Source organism: Neolamprologus multifasciatus, chromosome 20, assembly GCF_963576455.1.
Source record: "Neolamprologus multifasciatus chromosome 20, fNeoMul1.2, whole genome shotgun sequence".
In the NCBI taxonomy this organism is placed as follows: Eukaryota; Metazoa; Chordata; class Actinopteri; order Cichliformes; family Cichlidae; genus Neolamprologus; species Neolamprologus multifasciatus.
Window position 1 is genome coordinate 32,383,497 of NC_140458.1, and position 17,854 is coordinate 32,401,350.

The 17,854-nt window shown below is 39.5% G+C and overlaps 1 protein-coding gene across 7 annotated transcripts in view; it reads right to left on the bottom strand.

Annotated features, from left to right (window-relative positions):
• slc16a4 (solute carrier family 16 member 4) overlaps nt 1-17,854 on the bottom strand; it is a 36,265-nt gene that overhangs the window by 5,771 nt on the left and 12,640 nt on the right. For 6 of the 7 annotated variants that reach the window (XM_085145721.1, XM_085145716.1, XM_085145717.1 and 3 more), the window contains 6 exons: nt 11,348-11,480; nt 11,079-11,211; nt 10,754-10,897; nt 10,426-10,587; nt 9,677-10,327; nt 1,661-1,872 (listed from right to left, as the gene is read on the bottom strand). In XM_085145721.1, the coding sequence (XP_085001847.1) occupies nt 1,661-1,872; nt 9,677-10,327; nt 10,426-10,587; nt 10,754-10,897; nt 11,079-11,211; nt 11,348-11,464 (1,419 nt within the window). In that variant the 5' untranslated portion in view covers nt 11,465-11,480. Of the gene's footprint in view, nt 1-154; nt 496-527; nt 1,873-9,676; nt 10,328-10,425; nt 10,588-10,753; nt 10,898-11,078; nt 11,212-11,347; nt 11,481-17,854 lie in introns of those variants that run through there. The other variant, XR_014871514.1, reaches the window with a different exon arrangement.

Here is a 17,854-nt window from a genome sequence, read left to right on the forward strand (position 1 = left end):
AGGCCTCAGTGAACAGAAGAGCTGGATGCATCTCTCATGCTGTGTGTCAGGTCTTTCCCGTTTTTCTTTCTTATTTCTTAAGGACATGACTATCAGTTACTGTTTATCTGCTGTAGATAATTTTGTTTTCATTTTCTTTTTTGCTACTAAAAGAAATAAAAAAAGATCAAAATGGACCGAAAATGAGTTAAAAACAGCCAATGTCCACCAAAAACTTTGAAAGACCTTCAGAAAGAATGGAAAACTCGCTCAAGACACAGAAATAAATGCTGTTTGAAGACTTTTGCACTCTACTGTAGATGTATAAAGATAAACCTGCATTGTGCCTTTATATCTGTAATAGCCCAGCATGATTCTGCTCCTCAAACATTATTGATCTAAAAAAAAAAAAGCTTTAGCTGCATTTAGTTGTATAGTCTCCGCCGCTGCGCTGATAAACCACTCAGTTTGCTAGTGACAGCATTCTTCAAATAAGCACTTTATGTTGGAGAGACTCTTAGTTCATAAATCAATAAATTACAGATTACTGCTATGATCTTCCTTTCGTAGAAAACCTTTGCCTGGAAAATAAGTAATTTCCATCAGCAGGCTGGTTTTATCTGTTTGTCACTGTCTGTTGGTTCTTTCAGTCAGATGTTCTAAAAAAAAAAAAAGAAGAATTGGACGTCATCCCTTCAGCCCATAGATATGTCCTGACCTTTGAGACCATACCATTGGCAAGTGAGGTCAAACGTGTGTCCTCATGCTTTTGTTTTGAGGGGTGATATAACTATAAGACACTGGATGCCCACTGACTTAATGTGTTGATCCGCCCATAATAGCAGGTAGGAAACATCTCATACCACCTGCTTCAAAGTTTTTCTTTCCGTGTGGGATATAATCTTATTACTAAGCCAGTTCACCTTTACATGGCCCTTAAACTGCCAGACAAATCTGATATTGCTGACTTTGCAAGGTGAATGAACTACAGACTAACGGTATAGTGAGGGTGATAGCGGCAAGTTTGGTTAAAAAGTCAAACTACACTAAGAGAGCACCCTGCGTTTCATTCCAAAGATACCACTGAATATATAGCGTTTAACCACCATTATTAGTTTTCATGCATTTTCTTTTAAAAAGAAAAACACTGAGCAATCTTTTCCTGCACGGTGTAACAAAGCAACAATTTTAATCCTATTGCATGGATGAAACATTGTCTAAACCTCGTGACTTGTTCATCGAGGTTGACTCACATTTTAGTTTTCTGGTTCTGTCATTTCCAAGTGTTTTTGGAGCATTTTGGAGATTTTTGCTCTGTTCATACCCAAGACTTAAAAACATACGCTTGTTAGCATTGCTGTTATCACCGTGGTCATATCAGCATGCTGACATTAGTGTTTAAATGGTATACCTGCACAGCCTTGCAGACTGACCTGTTGTTCACTGACTAAAGGACACTAGAATTGATTATTTGCACATGCACCAACTGAACCTTTTCATCTTAAACATATATTAAATGACACGTCTATTCCAGGGATGGTATTTTGAATTATGTATTTATATATTTCATTTTATTATATACACTGTATACATTTACAAAAAAACTTATAAAGTGTTGAAACCATGGGGAACAGATAATTGAGGTTGTTTGTTTCCAAAGAGATGCATGCATCCCCCTTACCAAAACAGGCAGCAGCAGAGCCATGTAGCCACCACAGAAGATGGCGAAAAAGACTGCGTAGACCATCAGCAGCATGTAAGAAGTTGCCAGTGGGGAAAGCAGGTTGACCAAGCCACACAGGATCAGGTAGGCTTTGTGGAAATGGTACTTGTGGAAAAGATTCCTGTCTGTCACCCAGCCCGAGGCCAACTGGGCGATGGTCTCTGTGATACCTGTAACAGGCAAAGGTGGACAGACAACTGGATGAGAAAGATATATATTTATATGACTTTAAATTTTGACATAAATGTGTGTGGGGCCATTTTTGATCTGTGCATTTATACTGATGAATTCATTACAGCAGAGAGTGTTAACAATGAATAAAACGATTCACATTTTAGAATGTTGTGGTTGTAAAATAAAGGTAACACAGAAGTTCACCGCGCCTTGAGGCGACTGTTGTTGTGATTTGGCGCTATATAAATAAAATCGAATTGAAGTTTCTCTGGTTCACAAAGATCCAGTTGAAGATAGTTTTAAAAGCAACTCAGTCTCAAGGCACCCTTATTAAAATCCCTGCCAATTTACACATTTAACTAGTATGCAAACCTTGCATACATACGGGTGTGGCCACTTCTCAGGTAACTAATGTGTTTTTTTCCAATGTTCTAAAAAAACTTTGAAGGTTTTTTTGTAAGTGCATTACTTCCTGTCTAATTAAATAAGCTTTCAATTCATTTGATATCAAGTAAAGCACTAATCTAGCTAGTTTTGCAGGACTGTGAGCTGATGGAACTTCCTAGCTCTACATTCTTCTCTAAAATGATTATGTTCAGTTTAAAAACAAAGATGCCAAAAAATCCCACAAAAAACCCAAAAAGATGATGACCAAAAACCAGGATTGTAACAGTCCACAAACCAAATGATCACCAGTTTTGTATACAGGCTAGTGCACAAAGACATGAAAACAACTATCTGTATAAATATCACTGGAGTAAAGGGATAAAATATTCTACTAGCAGTTACTTACATGCATAACAGCTGCATAAAAATGATGCAACATTTCATTGCAATTTCAGTATTAATGCCATAAGAAGCAGCTTCATGTTGGACTGCATTCCTCAAGTGTGTTTGTTTCGACATCTATGAAACATTTTAGTGTTAAATCACCTACAAGCTCAGCTTTCAAAAGAAAGGGGCCCAGGCAGAACTAGAAGATCCTCGAGTCTGTTACACTGACACTTCACTAGATGTGTGTATCAACAGCAGGAATAACACACTGGGTTAACCAAGTGTAGATGGTCGACATGGAGCTAAGATACAGAGCACAAAATCTGCTTTGTTTTAGGTTTTTGAGCCATTTAATGATTGGTCATTATCAACACTTTTTCAGATAAATAAATGACGTTTTGAACAGCCCTGTATCTCCTGATTTTTCTTCTATTCCCACAATAAGGTTGTTGTGTTTTTAGCAAAATACCTTGACAACTACTAGATGGATTAACATGAAATTGAGATCTCACATTTCAAATTTAAATCCATCAACTACTACTTTAGAACTTGGTTCGAGGCTAACTTTGGTATTGGGAATTAGGATTATGGTTACAGGTTGATGCAGTTATTATGTGCTTAACGGAAACAACGCCAGGAGGAACTGTGAGTACATTTCTCAATGTGAAGGGTGTCTGTGTAGATGTGTAAGGAAAGGGTAAAGAAAGTCTGTGAGGAGAAGGAAACTGAACTAAATAAAATAGGTCACTGTTGTCCAACCTAACTTTCCTGTTGCTCCTGTTCTCTTGACACAAGAATACTTTGTAACCGGCACAGTTGGTGGCAACACACCGACCTGTTAACATCTGTATTACACCAGCAACAATAAGCAAACTACCTATTAAGCATTTCTTCTCATCTGACTGATTGTTTGCTCTACTTGGGTATGATGACTGGGCAGATATGGACTGCTCTCTGCTGAGGTCAACTGGAATGCGATAGGTGATGTGGAAACTGCAGTGGTGTATTGAGCGTCGCAGGAATAGCTACAAGCAGGCAGTGCTGAGCAATTAATCAATGAAACAAACTGGTGCCATACGGATTCAGAATTATCCATCCTTTGCACAGCCTCTGCAGCACAACTCCACAGGCTGTAGGCAACTCTCAACTCAGCATGATATAAAAATCCTGCTGAATATGAGCTTACGTACTCTAAATTCCCACTTTATGTTTTACAGTGTCGCTCTTCATAGCTAATTTGAATAAATGTTACATTAATCTACATTAACATGCAGATGTTAAGTAACAACAGTAAATTAGTGAAAGAATAGACTATAAAATGCTTCATCATCGAACATCTGTGCTTTCTTTATATGACAGCATTCTCCATGGAGGTTAGAAAATTGACATGAGGCAGCTGTTCACTGTTTATGTGTCCTCCTCTTGTGATCCAAGACATATCCCGCAGTGTCTCCTGCTTGCATACTGACAACTTGTGAGTTTGTTTGTGTGTTTTAGCCTCAGCAGGTCAATTCAGCTCTGCAGCTGTCCTTGTTCAAACTCAGCACATTGCTATTTAAATTAGGCTTCACCAAGTAGCACCTTACGCCAAGTTCATGTGGTACACTGGTTTTGACCAGTTCTGTTAGTAGTACTACCAGGTACAGACATTTGTGAATGCCTCTGAGAATTAACAGATCATGAGGGGGGGAGGGGCATGTTGGTTTTCTCAGTTTCTATGAAACTGCTGCCTTCTCGTCTCGTCTCTTCTTCTGCACACACTTCTGCCTCAGAGCTCCTCTGCAAAGTATCAGCTACTTCAGGACTGGGCTCGAAAATTAAAAAAAAACCAAACAAAAAAACAACAACAACAAAAAAAAACTGGGAGCCCCACTTGTCAACACGCCAACAACTTTACTCTATTAGCTGTTGCTTAGCGACTCCGGTTTGTTCCAGTGCTGGTGACTGAGGGTTGACGAAGAGACTGACCCGGACGATAGCGGCCTTTCTAACCGAGCCAAGTTAATGGGCCTCAATGACAAGCACTGGGTCAGAGAAAGAGGGACAGCGGGACATTGGGATTGTGGCTTTGTGGTGTGAGCAGCACCCCGTCTCTTTAACTTTGTCTCGCTTTCTCCACCATTACAGCACATGAGCAGAGAAAGTGACAGAAAAAACGTGGCTGACAAAAAAGAACCTGTCTTGCTGCTTTCTGGAAGCTCTTCTGAGTAAACCCACAGACTATTATACTTAAAGCTTTACAGCTTTAAGAAACAACAGACAGTTAATCTTCATATATTCTGTAATTGTATGAATCTGGCTCCAGTTCAAATGCTGCTGTTCCATACAAATACTGCCTCGGTCTGTGCCACATCATATCGTCCACAATGATCACCATATAAATTGCGACAAGATTTAAAAGTTATATGAGGAGAACAATACTATAGTAACGCCACGTTACTATAGTAACTGGCCATCTGGTGATTTTTCGTTTTTATGGGCCAATGATTTTTATTTATTTATTTATTTTTTATAACAGTATAAACAATGAAAGGTGTTTGATTGGCCAGATGCTGGCAGATGTGTAAACATAACTCAGTTGTTTGGTGGTGGCTATGGCGGAGCTGCCACAAGAGGCCAGGTGGATGAGGGAGAGGGGAGGCAGGAGGAGCAGAGATCCGAGGCGGCCGCCGGTCCGAGCGTCAGGTGAACTGAACTTCAGGTAAGAAGTTATGACCTGCAGTCTATCTGGGTCAGATATAAACCAAGTTTAGGTGGAGTTTATTTTTGTTGTGCTGAGTTTTTACCGTCAGTTACAATAACTTGTACGGCGTACTAGCTAGCATGACGGAGTTTCTACAGCTGGGTGGGTGCTATGACGTTACTGATAGTGAACTTTATTTTATTCATAAGGTTAGTAGAGTTTCCAACCGTCCTGTAAAAAGACAGAATCGTCCTGTATTCAGAGAAAATATTAAGCGTTTCGTATTGAGGTGAAAAGGAACACAGTTTGTCCCGGACTTCAGCTAGGATGGAAAAAGACACAAAGCTGGAGTTTTTCTCTGTCTTTACGCTGCAGCTGTCTCTTCTTCTCTCATTCAAGCATGAAACTGATCAATGATCAGCTGATCGGCTTTTCTCTCTTGCTCGTTTATCGCCCACTTTGGGCCAAAAAGAGGAAACCAGCGGATGTCGCGCTAAACAACAGCAGCACGTTTAAGCTTGATCAGCTGTTGTTAGAATTTATTTAATATTAATTTCTAGTATCAGCTGATGTTTGCTGGAGCCACAGCTGTAAAGCTGCTGGTCATGATATCGGTTTGGATATGTGGTGAGAGGGAAACATGAAGATGAAACAAGGAGATGTCCTTACTGAATCATCAGAGCTGAACAGGTGACGGAGAAACAGGTTTACCTTTTAGGTGACATGAATGAGTTGAAGGGAAGTTATGAAGTGTTTCTGAGAGACACATTATTGAGACAAGCCCGGGCATATCTGAGAGCAAGAACGGCTCAGCACAGTCAACTGTAAGGTATGCAAGAAAATTGTTCTTGCTAAATGTGGAAACAACAAACTTGTTTGATGGTAAATGGTAAATGGCCTGTATTTATATAGCGCCTTACTAGTCCCTAAGGACCCCAAAGCGCTTTACATATCCAGTCATCCACCCATTCACACACCCATTCACACACTGGTGATGGCAAGCTACATTGTAGCCACAGCCACCCTGGGGCGCACTGACAGAGGCGAGGCTGCCGGACACTGGCGCCACCGGGCCCTCTGACCACCACCAGTAGGCAACGGGTGAAGTGTCTTGCCCAAGGACACAACGACCGAGACTGTCCAAGCCGGGGCTCGACCCGGCAACCTTCCGATTACAAGGCGAACTCCACTTGAGACAAAAAAGCAGGCTACGAAGTATGAGATGCTAGCAGCTGATTATGTGCTACTCACGTCTAAGCAAATGACTCCATACTATAGATACCAATGCTAGTATTGGTACTGAACTGATACCAGAAAGATAGGATCAATACTTTGCTTCTGTCCTCTAAGTTGAGTATGCAAATAACAGTGTTAATTTTTTTTAAATTAAAACTTAGAACTCAAGTATGCACTATGACAAATGTCTGGACCTTTTTGCTCTTTCATACCAATGCTGACTAGAATTGTGCCACATCATTTAATCCACAATGATCACGGTATCAATTTTGATATGAATTAAAAGACATATAGAGTGTCTCAGGCTCCAGTGATGATTTAGTACCTAAAAAGGAGCTACTGCAATAACCCCCAACAAAGCATAGTACTCTGCAAAATGTGCAAGAAAATTGTTCCCACTAAAAAACAAATTAGTTTCACGAAAAGTAGGAGAGGCTAGCAGCTAATTGTGCTAATGCGTGACTTTGATGTAAACAAATGACTCTGCTGAGTGTAAGAGGTGGGTAGATTAATCCAGATAATGACAGTATTGCTACCAGTAATAGTACTGCTATCAGACACACTGCGAGCCCATACATAAGCTGCCTTTATAGGTTAAAAGTATCAGGATCGGTGTGGATATTGGCAATACTGACTCAGTATTTACTTGGTACTGGATCATTACCAAAATTTGCAGTATCACTCAGCACTAGTGAGTGTCACTGGACAACTTGCTAGCTGCACTCCATATGACACGAAGAGCAAACGGTAGGTGGAAATTACAGATGTGGTTACATGGTGGAAGAGCAGGGCTTTAAGCAGATGGTGAAAAAGTTTGAACCAAGATAAAAACCTTTTAGATAGAAAATGTTCTGTGATAATATTATGCAGCTCCTTATGAGTCACAAAGCTACATCACTTTAGTTATTGTTAAACTATGTGCTCAGCAATTATTATTTATACTTTTACTTAAAATATCCAGGAAAAACACAACACTGATATTTCATTAAAGCTGAGTGACTGTTATTGCGCTATATGCTGCTGTTGCATTATTGTTATAGTATAGTCACACTTCGAATTAGGTTATCCGTGACAGCAGCTCACTGATTAAGGATGGAAAATTTACATTTAATGTGATTACCTGCAAGCTGCAAGCATCACATTTTCTAGATGTCCTGTGATTTAATTCTGAGATCCTTTCTCCCACCCCTAATGCTGACACAGATTGGCTACAGGCAGTTTTAAAACAAAAAAGATGGGCTTTTTTCTGAAAGCTCAAAATGCATGATTTTGACACTAATAAAAAAAACTGTGCACAAAAAGTTTTGCTTTAATTCAAACAAACAAATGCACTTTTGTTGTGTTATCACATAAGAGCTGTGATATAAAAGAAGTTTGATTTATTGATACCCCCTTTCCTCTCAAACCCCTTATCACTACTACACTAATCAATAATAGATGTACCTATGTGTCATTATTTATAGCTAAAGTATGCCTTTCATTAATATTAATACAGTCTCTATCGGGTAACAGTTATTGATGATCAGTGGACAGATTATAAAACAAAGTGGTTAAAAACAACCACACATGGAGCTTTTCAGTTATTCATAAATCTACAGAATTACATGCACGGTGTGCATAATGTTAATGCTGTTCTCTGTTCATATGGAGTGGCCTCATCAGTGGCACACTGCTGAACCCACCCACCCTGGCCAGTAGACCAAAGTTCAGCTTTTATGTAAGAACATCCATTACATAAGACTGCAGAGTCTGAGCAGCTCACAAATAATTAATGGCTAGAGGTTGACTGAACACTTTTTTGCATCACTCCTCAGACTCAGAGTCTGAAAAAACAAAACAAAACTGGAAGTTCATCTTTATACTTCAAGGTCACTACTAAAGGTTATTTTTTACAAGATATAGCTGTTTAATTCTAAATATGTCACATCTGTGAGAATACTTTGACTCTTATTGTCATAAACTTAAGGATGTCTGAGCACTCTAGTACTGCAGAATCAAGCCAAAAATTCACTTCTACTTTAATCTACATACAGAAATTCTGCATATGAACATTCACAACCTGTAAGCAAATAGCAACATTTTTGGAAACCAAAGCTTTCTTAGTTCTTTTTGTAGTCAGAGTACTACAGAGCAGCTGAGCTGGCACTGGTCACATGTACATTAAAATCCATGTGGATAACAACAGAAGGGAAACCTTTCCCAAAAAGCCACCTCAAAACTATCAGCAATTTTATTTGTTTTGTTTTAAATGCTTTTGAAACATGGCCAGCGTAGCCTAGATATTGTAACCACACTCTGGAACGCCCTGAAATACTGCCAGTTGTTTCCAGAAGACAACCAGACAATAAGATTCCACATTGATCCAGCTTAAACGAGTTAGATGTCATGCACCAGTGCAACAGTGTTGCAAATTAAGTGACGCTTGCAAATGTTTCTCTCAGTGGCACAAATGTTAAGTGGATTAGAAACAGTCATTTTTGGTAAAAAGTTACACATAAATATTTATCATTAAGTTGGAAACAAGCTTGATATTGATGACTCTTCTTTAAAAAGGGGGCCACTGGCTGTAGATTACAGATGTGATCTTGTAATCTGCAAGTGACTGTCTGCTTTTATATCTTTAATTCAACAGTGATGTTAAAAAAGGCTTGGACCCCAGAAACCCTATAACATTTGTAGCTTTTGATAAACTTTATAGATGACTTTAGATGGCTTGTATTTATTTAAATTGTGTTTTCATAATAATCTAATTTAATTATATATTAATTTTATATTATATACTATTGCTAAAATATTTTTAAAAATGTATTTTCAAATAAATGTTTTTGAAACTTATCAAATCTTTGTAATTTTTCTTCACTACATCACAGAAACATGTACGGAAGCAAAAAAAAAGGAAGCAGAAAAGTGTATAAAAACAAAATTTGTCCCACTGCCCAAACTTCTCACCACGACTGCAGACCACATGAAGGCCATAAGCTGTATTGCTCTAGCTAATTATTTACAGCACAGACGGAAAAAAAAGTTCTATTTTCCAAAATATCACACTACTCATTAAACGCTGATTTCAGTAACACAGAGAATCTATTAGCCAACATAAACCTTACCTGCGACAGAGATGATAAAGGAAGCATCCATGGCATCAATGTCCAGGGTTCTGGCCCGGGCAGACAGGTGGAAATAGGGAATAAAGTAGGCAAGCTGACTGAAGACCAAAGACCAAGTGTATATGCAAAAGAAAGGGTCCTTCAGCAAAGAGAAATCCAGTACTTTGGCTTTTGTGACAGTCACCTCACTTGGCGAGCTTGCATGTGAGGAAAATCCAACAATCGTGGACCCATTCATGCTGCCATTGAGCTCCGCTGAGCAATCTGGAGTTGTGGGTTTACACTGACCCAGGTCATGATGGGGCTCATGGCCATTTACTCCATTCAGGACCAGTCTGGTCAGTTCAGGGTTCACTGACTGGTCCTGGAGTCCCTGAGTACATTGCCCCCCCATGTTCACGGTGTCCCTATGAGAGGGAGGAGGGGATTGAAGACAGTCTGATTTGGAGACGCCATTGGAAACGTGAGTGGACCCATTCAAACAGTTCTTGGAGTACTCCTTCTCCGAGGAGCTCTTGAGAGAAACAGCAGGACTCTTTTGGATGTCAGAGGAGGTAGGGTTTGAAACAGGTGGCTTTACATTGATGGGTCGCAGCAGCATGCCAGAGGCCACCAGATTCAGCATGAGACCACTGAGAATCAACATGGCTCCTAAACATGACAGTGAGAGTTTAGGATCTAAAATATCACTTTTAGATCACTCCATGGCCTGTATTTCTACACTTAGGCACAAAATTTCTCCTTCTTACCTTGCCAAGCATACCGGTCCAGAAGGAGCTGAGTGAAGGGAGCGAGAGCAAAGGTCAAACCCATACCAGAGCGTCCAATAGCATATGCCGTTGCTAACCTTTTTCTGAAGTACAGTGCTGTGACCACTGAGAAGGACTGATACAGTAGTGCAAACCCCATTCCTGAGAGGAGCAAACAAGGTTATTATCCGACATTGCGTCAGTCACGGGGACACACAGGTTGGTTTTCCGAATTAATAACACGACACAGAAGTCGTTTGGTTACTAGAGTTCGTGTGGAAACAGCAACATTAAGGTACTTTACTGTTTAGCAATTAGTTAAACTCACCAACTATCACACCCATGCTGATGTAGAGGAATACCACGCTGTTGGCGAATATACTCAACAGGAAGCCTCCGCTAACCAGCACTGCACCGGTGATCGAGGTCACTCTGGCTCCCACCTTGGCACATGCCACAGAGGCGAGGGGCGCTACAGAAGTGAGAGGAGAAGAAACACAACGGCAAAAAGCTAAATGCAGACATACAGACCAGAAAAGGCTATTAAATACATTTTATGAAGGAGAGACAGTAAGTCACAAGAAAATAAAACTGTGGAAAATGACGATTTAAAGAGGTGATGCAGAAGGAAAAGATTTTTTTTCAGTTCGAACCTCCAGACAGACGCAGACTTGACATGATGGAACCGATCCAGCTGATACTTTCTGCTGAGCCACCAAACTCATCTTGGAACGCCACAAAGAAGATCCCAAAGCTCTTTAGGGTGCCCATAACGAGGACATTTACCTGCACAGACACAAATGAGAATATACAGATAAGGACAGATATATTTTCTCTGAGAGAAACTTTCCAGTTGATTATATATAAATAAATGGTTCAGTGGGGAAAAAAAGGAGATTATAGAGAACAGAGGTATGCATACCAGGAAGCAATGTAGCACGACCATCCAGCCCCAGCCTCCATCTGGAGGGTCCTCATACTGGATCTCTTTCTCTTTGTCCTTCTTCGAGGTCATGGCATCCTTCCTGAACAGGTTCATTATGGCCCTGGTTTCACTTGGAGAAGAAAGATAAAATCAATCACCTCAAAGCTGCAGAAAAAGGATATCATATCAAAAGTTATTTTCAGCATAAGACCAAGAAGCCTTTCAGAGTTTTTTCAAGTAAAGACAAACAAACAATAGAACAACAATGTTCTAAATAAAACCGTGACTTTCTGCTTTTTGATTTAACTTTACAGAAACCCACAAGCCAAAACGTTAAATCATTTTGAATCAATAAAAGTAAAGTCTGATGTTATATATGATACTGACATAAAACATCCATCCATTTCCTTCTGCTTATCCAATTCAGCATCATGGGAGGGATGAAGCCCATCCCAGGTACCATAGGGTGAGAGGCGTGGTACACCCAGGACAGGTCACCAGTCTGTCACAGGGCTAACATAGAGAGACAGACAACCATTCACACTCACATTCACACTTATGGGCAATTTCACATTTAGAATTACCATTTAACATAACCCCACTAACTGCATGTCTTTGGACTGTGGGAGGAAACGGGAGTACACAGAGAGAACCCACACAGACAGATATATATTCAAGAGTAATGCTCTATTACTTTTTCATTTCATTGAGCTGTGAAGTGGGGTGATCTCAGTACTACTAGACCTGGTAACATCTCTTTTGCACCCTATTCAGCTATTGGACTGGATATAATGCTAACACTACTGAGATATTGTCTCTAGCAATGTGTAATGTGTAAGTGTTGATTATTGACTGTAGCATCGTCTAAGTCCCTGTTAGAACTAACACTGTATCCTGTGTGTACCCTGGTAGATGATTTCTTGTCTTTGTTATGTAATAAAAAAATGTTTCGTTTGGTTGGGCAGCTAAAAGAGAAGTAGTTGTCTTAAACCTGCAGCAAAGTAAGCCTACAGCTGCAAAGCAACATTTCAACAATTTTAAACTACACATTCTAAAGCAGGGGTCTCAAACTTGGCCCGGGGGCCACTTGTGGACCACATCACCCCTACTTGATGGATGTATGGACAATAAAATTCTTATTTTTGTGTACAGTTTTTGTTTTGATTCAGATAACCCCTATATGAGGGCGTTAACTGTATAAGTCTAGTATATTGACCTGAAGAAAGGTAATGCAATTTGGCTTTTTTGTTGGGGAGTGCACTGTTAAAATAAGTTCTTTAAAAAGCAAAAAATGATTTAATATAAAGGCAATATGAGCAGAGAGTACAAACATGTGGAGGGATTGGCTACGTTAGCTCAGTGAGAGAGTTATTTGTTAGAAAAAACATTTGTCACTAACAGTCAAAACCTGATGTGTACACTTATGTCTGCATTTTTATTTTGTTAAATATGAACAAAATTATAGCAGAGGTGCTGCCACATGTCTGGCCAATTTGTTTATTTGGTAGTTCAATAATAATAATATTCATTTAGTTAAGAGTGAGAAAAATATTTGCATTTATATTTGCAGTTTTGTCGTGTTATACAATATTTGAATTTAAAAAACAAACAAACACAACACTACATTTTCAGAAATATTTGTGGGTGTTTTCTTGTTTGCTTGGTTGGGTTTTTTTTTTTTTTTTTTTGGTACTACTTGGACACTAAAGTGGCCCTCCAATGAGATGTCAGTGCCAGCAGCGGCCACAGCTCATTTAAGTATAAAAAGTATACGCGACTTGCTCAAACTATCGTTTTTGGCTTGTAGTTTAAACAGAACTGACTTTTCTTCCCTGTTTGAATTCAAAGTGATGCACATGATAACCTGGTAATTAAGTAGAAATGTAAAACAGAAATGCAGCATTGATAAAAAAGTTTTTCATTTACAATTATCCCATGGTGATTCTGACCATTACCAGTCATGTGGAATAATGCTGTGTATCATGTTCTGCAACTGTCTCCTGCATGTAAAGATGCTGCTGCGTGTACAGTATGCACACGGCCTGTTGATGGTCTGCACTTTTCAACAGCAAATTTAGGAAGACAACTGTTAGCGAGCAATGGTTTTTATTAGAATCCAGTATAGGAGAACAAAAGCATTCCAAACAGATCTATGAATCCAAGAATACGCACAAGAGTTTGTGGGATTAGGACTAAATTTAAAGCTAAATCTCTCCTCCAGAGCGTATCTTAAAATAAAATGAACTTATACTAGTAGTGATGTCCTCACTGGCCGATACCAGAAGAGGTGAAAGAGGATAATAATGGATTACTGAGTGGTTTAATAATGAAACAATTTTTAACGTATTGTGCTACACCCATTGCGTGTGTCTATGTGGTCTATGTGTAACTAAACAAGTTAAGACTTAAGCTGTAAGACTTTGGCTTATTTCAAATGAACCCATGCCTCTGTTGTTAACAGATTCAGAAATGATTTGCTCTTTTGTGAGCCAGCTTCTCTGCAGTTTGACTCCCAACGGGCAACATGTGACCTTGAAATACTTCGGGCCCTTGTTGGAACACATTTTCAAATATGCTGACTTGTATTAGCAAACATATATATATATATAATCACCCTTATTCGAAAATACAAGACAAAAAAAATCATCCATGGAGGCGAAAAAAGGCAGAAGTGATTTTAGGTGAAAAGGTAACAGCTAGATAGAGTTAAGTTTAAATAAACCAAATGAAAACTTTCTCACAATAAGGAATAATGACAAACTGAGTCAGCAGCTGAATGCAGGCTGTGCCCAGGTCAGCGATAAAACACAAGGGCAAACAGCAGCACGGATTAATGCATCTCAACAACAATGCAGACAGCAGTAAACAAACTCAGCTGTAAGTTTAGAAACTCGTTTAAAGTTAAGCATCTGTGTTGAGATCCAAGACACAGAAGGATGTGCATTTTAGCTTTCGTAGTGATGGTTTATCCTTAACATCCTGTTTTACCTGTAACTGTTGTTTTACTGTGACAGCTTCCTCTCCAAACTGCGCTCTGGACACTCCTTGACTGATAAACTTCATATCTTTACAGTTGCCATCTCCACCCATAGATCCAACCATAGCTTTGACAGCCACACATGTTATTTAGCAACCAAACAATAAAAGCGCTTAGGTACCCCCAAAATGTTTCTTCTGTTTTTCTTCTGCCAGGGAAGAATATGGCAGCAGCTGGAGCTGACTGGGGCCAGTCCCTTGATTGCTTTTACAAAGTTTCATGTCTGGGCCTTGGGCACTCTAGCACCACTAATGGGCTGAAGTTGGATTTGCGCCTAACTTCTGAACGATATGCCCAATTTTCAAACAAGAGTTGCGGTGATCTCTTGGATCAGCCTGGATTCAAAGCAATCCATGATGCCATTCTCAAGCACATTGGATTTTTTGAAAAGTTTTACATGTTTGTTCAAAAGCTCCTTTAGTTTTTTGCAGTCCTTACCATAATCGGCAAAGCTATCCTTTACACGAAGACCTTTTAGACCTCACCAAATGTATCATATGGCGTGTTCATTTTTAAAAGCTTTGAATCATCACAGCCAATGGAAACGTGCAGCGAGGTGCCAAACAACTACCTCATAAATTGGCAAAGACATGCATTTAGGATCTTACTGAAGGGTTAAATCACAATTTACCTCATCTTCAGACAAGCCTTATGAAAGTTATCATAATAACTGTGTGTTATCCCAATAAAATACTAACGCGTCCCTGCTCAGTGTTTGACAGTCAGTTACATAAGATTGCCTCATATTTGTGACCAGCCAATCGGTTCTCCTGTATCTGCAGAATAAAGGATTGTGACTTTAAATATTAATTGTAAGTTCTGCAGAAAGAGACAATATGTGTATAAGAAGACGGTACTTCAAGAAACGAGCAGAGCTGTAAAAAAGAAATCTGCAAAAAAAAAAAAAAAACCACAGGGCAAACCTCAAGTTTACCAAAGTATTAGCTGTAACTGCCTATCCTGTGCCGGTACTGGACAGTCTAACACAGGGCAGAACTGTCTTTCACGTAGCTCTGAAAAAGAGGACGTGAAAGCAGGATTCCAGTGTGCAATGTAAAGACAATATTTGAACAGAGCTATCCTAAAGTCTAAACAATGCAACTCTAAAGTGATTCCATCCTGACCACAGATGGTTTTTGGCTCAGGCTAACAAGGCAGCTGCACCGGCTGGACAGAAGCCAAAGTCATTGCTCCTCAACACTGCCACTGTTGCCTGATGCATCCCATACATTCTTAATGAGCATTTCTCACACTGCAGTAAAGAGCTGATGTTGAGTGGTGACTTCAGACAGATAGGGCACAGCACATGCAGCTGACTCGCCAATAACCTTACTTTTTTTTTTTTAAGCTGTTCAGATGATTCGTTTGCTAGTGAGCAACCAAGTTACTGATGTTTCTATGATAACTACAATATGATGAATTCTAATATGAATTATTAAGTTGTTCCATCAACTTTTGTCATGTAGCAGGTAATCCTAAATTACATTGGCTTAAGAAAATGGATGGATGGATGTAGCAGCTGAGTCAAAGGAGACCTAACACTCGTATTTCAAGTTTCCAAGAAATCATCTACCAGGTACACACAGGATACAAGTGTTATTGTGGGAGTCAAGTATCCACCAAGCTTCTTTGTGATCTTCTTCTTTAACCAGGCTCCATTTCCAGCATCCTGTGACTGATATATCTGCTATCTCTGCTCGACACATGTCCAAACCATTTCAGCCTTGCTTCTCTAACTTTGTCTCCAAACTGAGCTGTCCCTCTGACATACTCATGTTTACCCTGTCCATTCTAGTCACTTCTGCAAAAAATCTTGATATTCGCCTCCAGCCACTCTACCCTGCCTGTGCTCTCTTCTGAACTGTCTATTGTTTTGAATGGTTGAACCCAGGTATTTAAAGGTATCTACCCTCACTACCCCCACTCCTTGCAGTTTTCCTGTTACATCCTTCTCTCTCAGTCACACACAGCTGTTTTGCTTCTACTGACCTTCATTCCTCTTCTCTCCATTGCATACCTCCACCTCTCAACACTCTCTTCCACCTGTTCCCTACTCTCACTACAAAACACGATGTTGTGTCTGAACATCTTAGCCCATGTAGACTTCTGTCTGACCTCATCTGTAAACCTGTCCTTTAACACTGGATAAAACCTACAGCGCACACAAGTTTATATGGTAAAGAAGCATATGAGATTAATAATGTTATGAACAACTAATGAACAAAATCCATGTTTGACTTTTTTTTTTAAAGTTAACAGTAGGTGAAGTTGTGTTTGGTGTTCACAGCTGTTCCCCGCTCGGTTTACTAAAAACCAACAGCTTCAAAGGGCCACCCAAATCCAGTTGAACCATATGAGCATCACAACAACTTTAAACCTTTGCTGCATTGAAAAAAATGGCACAACAGCAGTAACTTCATTCATTATCTATAACTATCGGTTACTACTGACATAAAGTCAGTTATTCGAAACTGTTTGCTGTCAGAGAGCAGTCCTAACTAGGGGTGGGTTTTTATAATCGATTTATCGATTAAAATCGATTCTGGCTTGGATTACGTAAAATCGATTCATTAAAATCCTGAATCGATTTTTTAATATAAATTTATTTTGCCCGAAATGCCAGAATCTCTGGTGAAATCTCACAAAATTTCAACAACCACCAAACAGCTAAAACAGTAAATGAGAGCAGGAACACGGATTCTGCACAAAGACTTAAACACACAGCGCAACCCGCGGATCAGAATCAGTTAGATGTCGCCTTTCTCACGGTCGGGGCTGAAAGCCGACAGCCCGCTGATTCTGATCTGTCGGCGGGTCCGCGCTTTGTGTTCACGCCCTTTATGCGCTGATTCTAAAGCTGTTAGTTTGATGTCTCTCCAAACAATATTGACCGAACCAGCAGCAAAAGAGGATCCAAACTACGCTTCACATAAACATCGTCATGAATTCACTCTTACTTTTACTGTTTTGCTTCGACCACGATGCACAGCTCTCTCTCTCTCTCTCTGTACGGTTTTCTGCATTATTCGCTCGCTTGTTACGCACAAGACTACCGTTGTTTACAGCGCTATCGGCCGACTTTTTTTTTTCTGTTTTATATACTTCCAAAAAGAAAACCTAATTTCTGCCGTTCAATGCTGAACAAATTTAAACTTTTTAAAATTATGCAAAATGCAAAATGCTTAGCCGTGTCTCTAATAAAACCGCTGTAACTTCAGAGGTAATGTTCATATGTTGATTAATGGTTTTCTTTCGTTTTTGATGTACTGCAGAATATTTTTATAAAATCCCAGGCCAGGAAAAATCACCTTCATGTGTTTCTGTGTTTTATCTTCAGCTACTTTGACACAAAGGCATCTGCTGTGACGCTCACACCTTTGATAAAGTCTTGCGTGTGTCAGCTTCCTTTTTATAGATACAAAAATATGTAAATGTACTAATCTGAATTATAATATTTCTGACTGTCA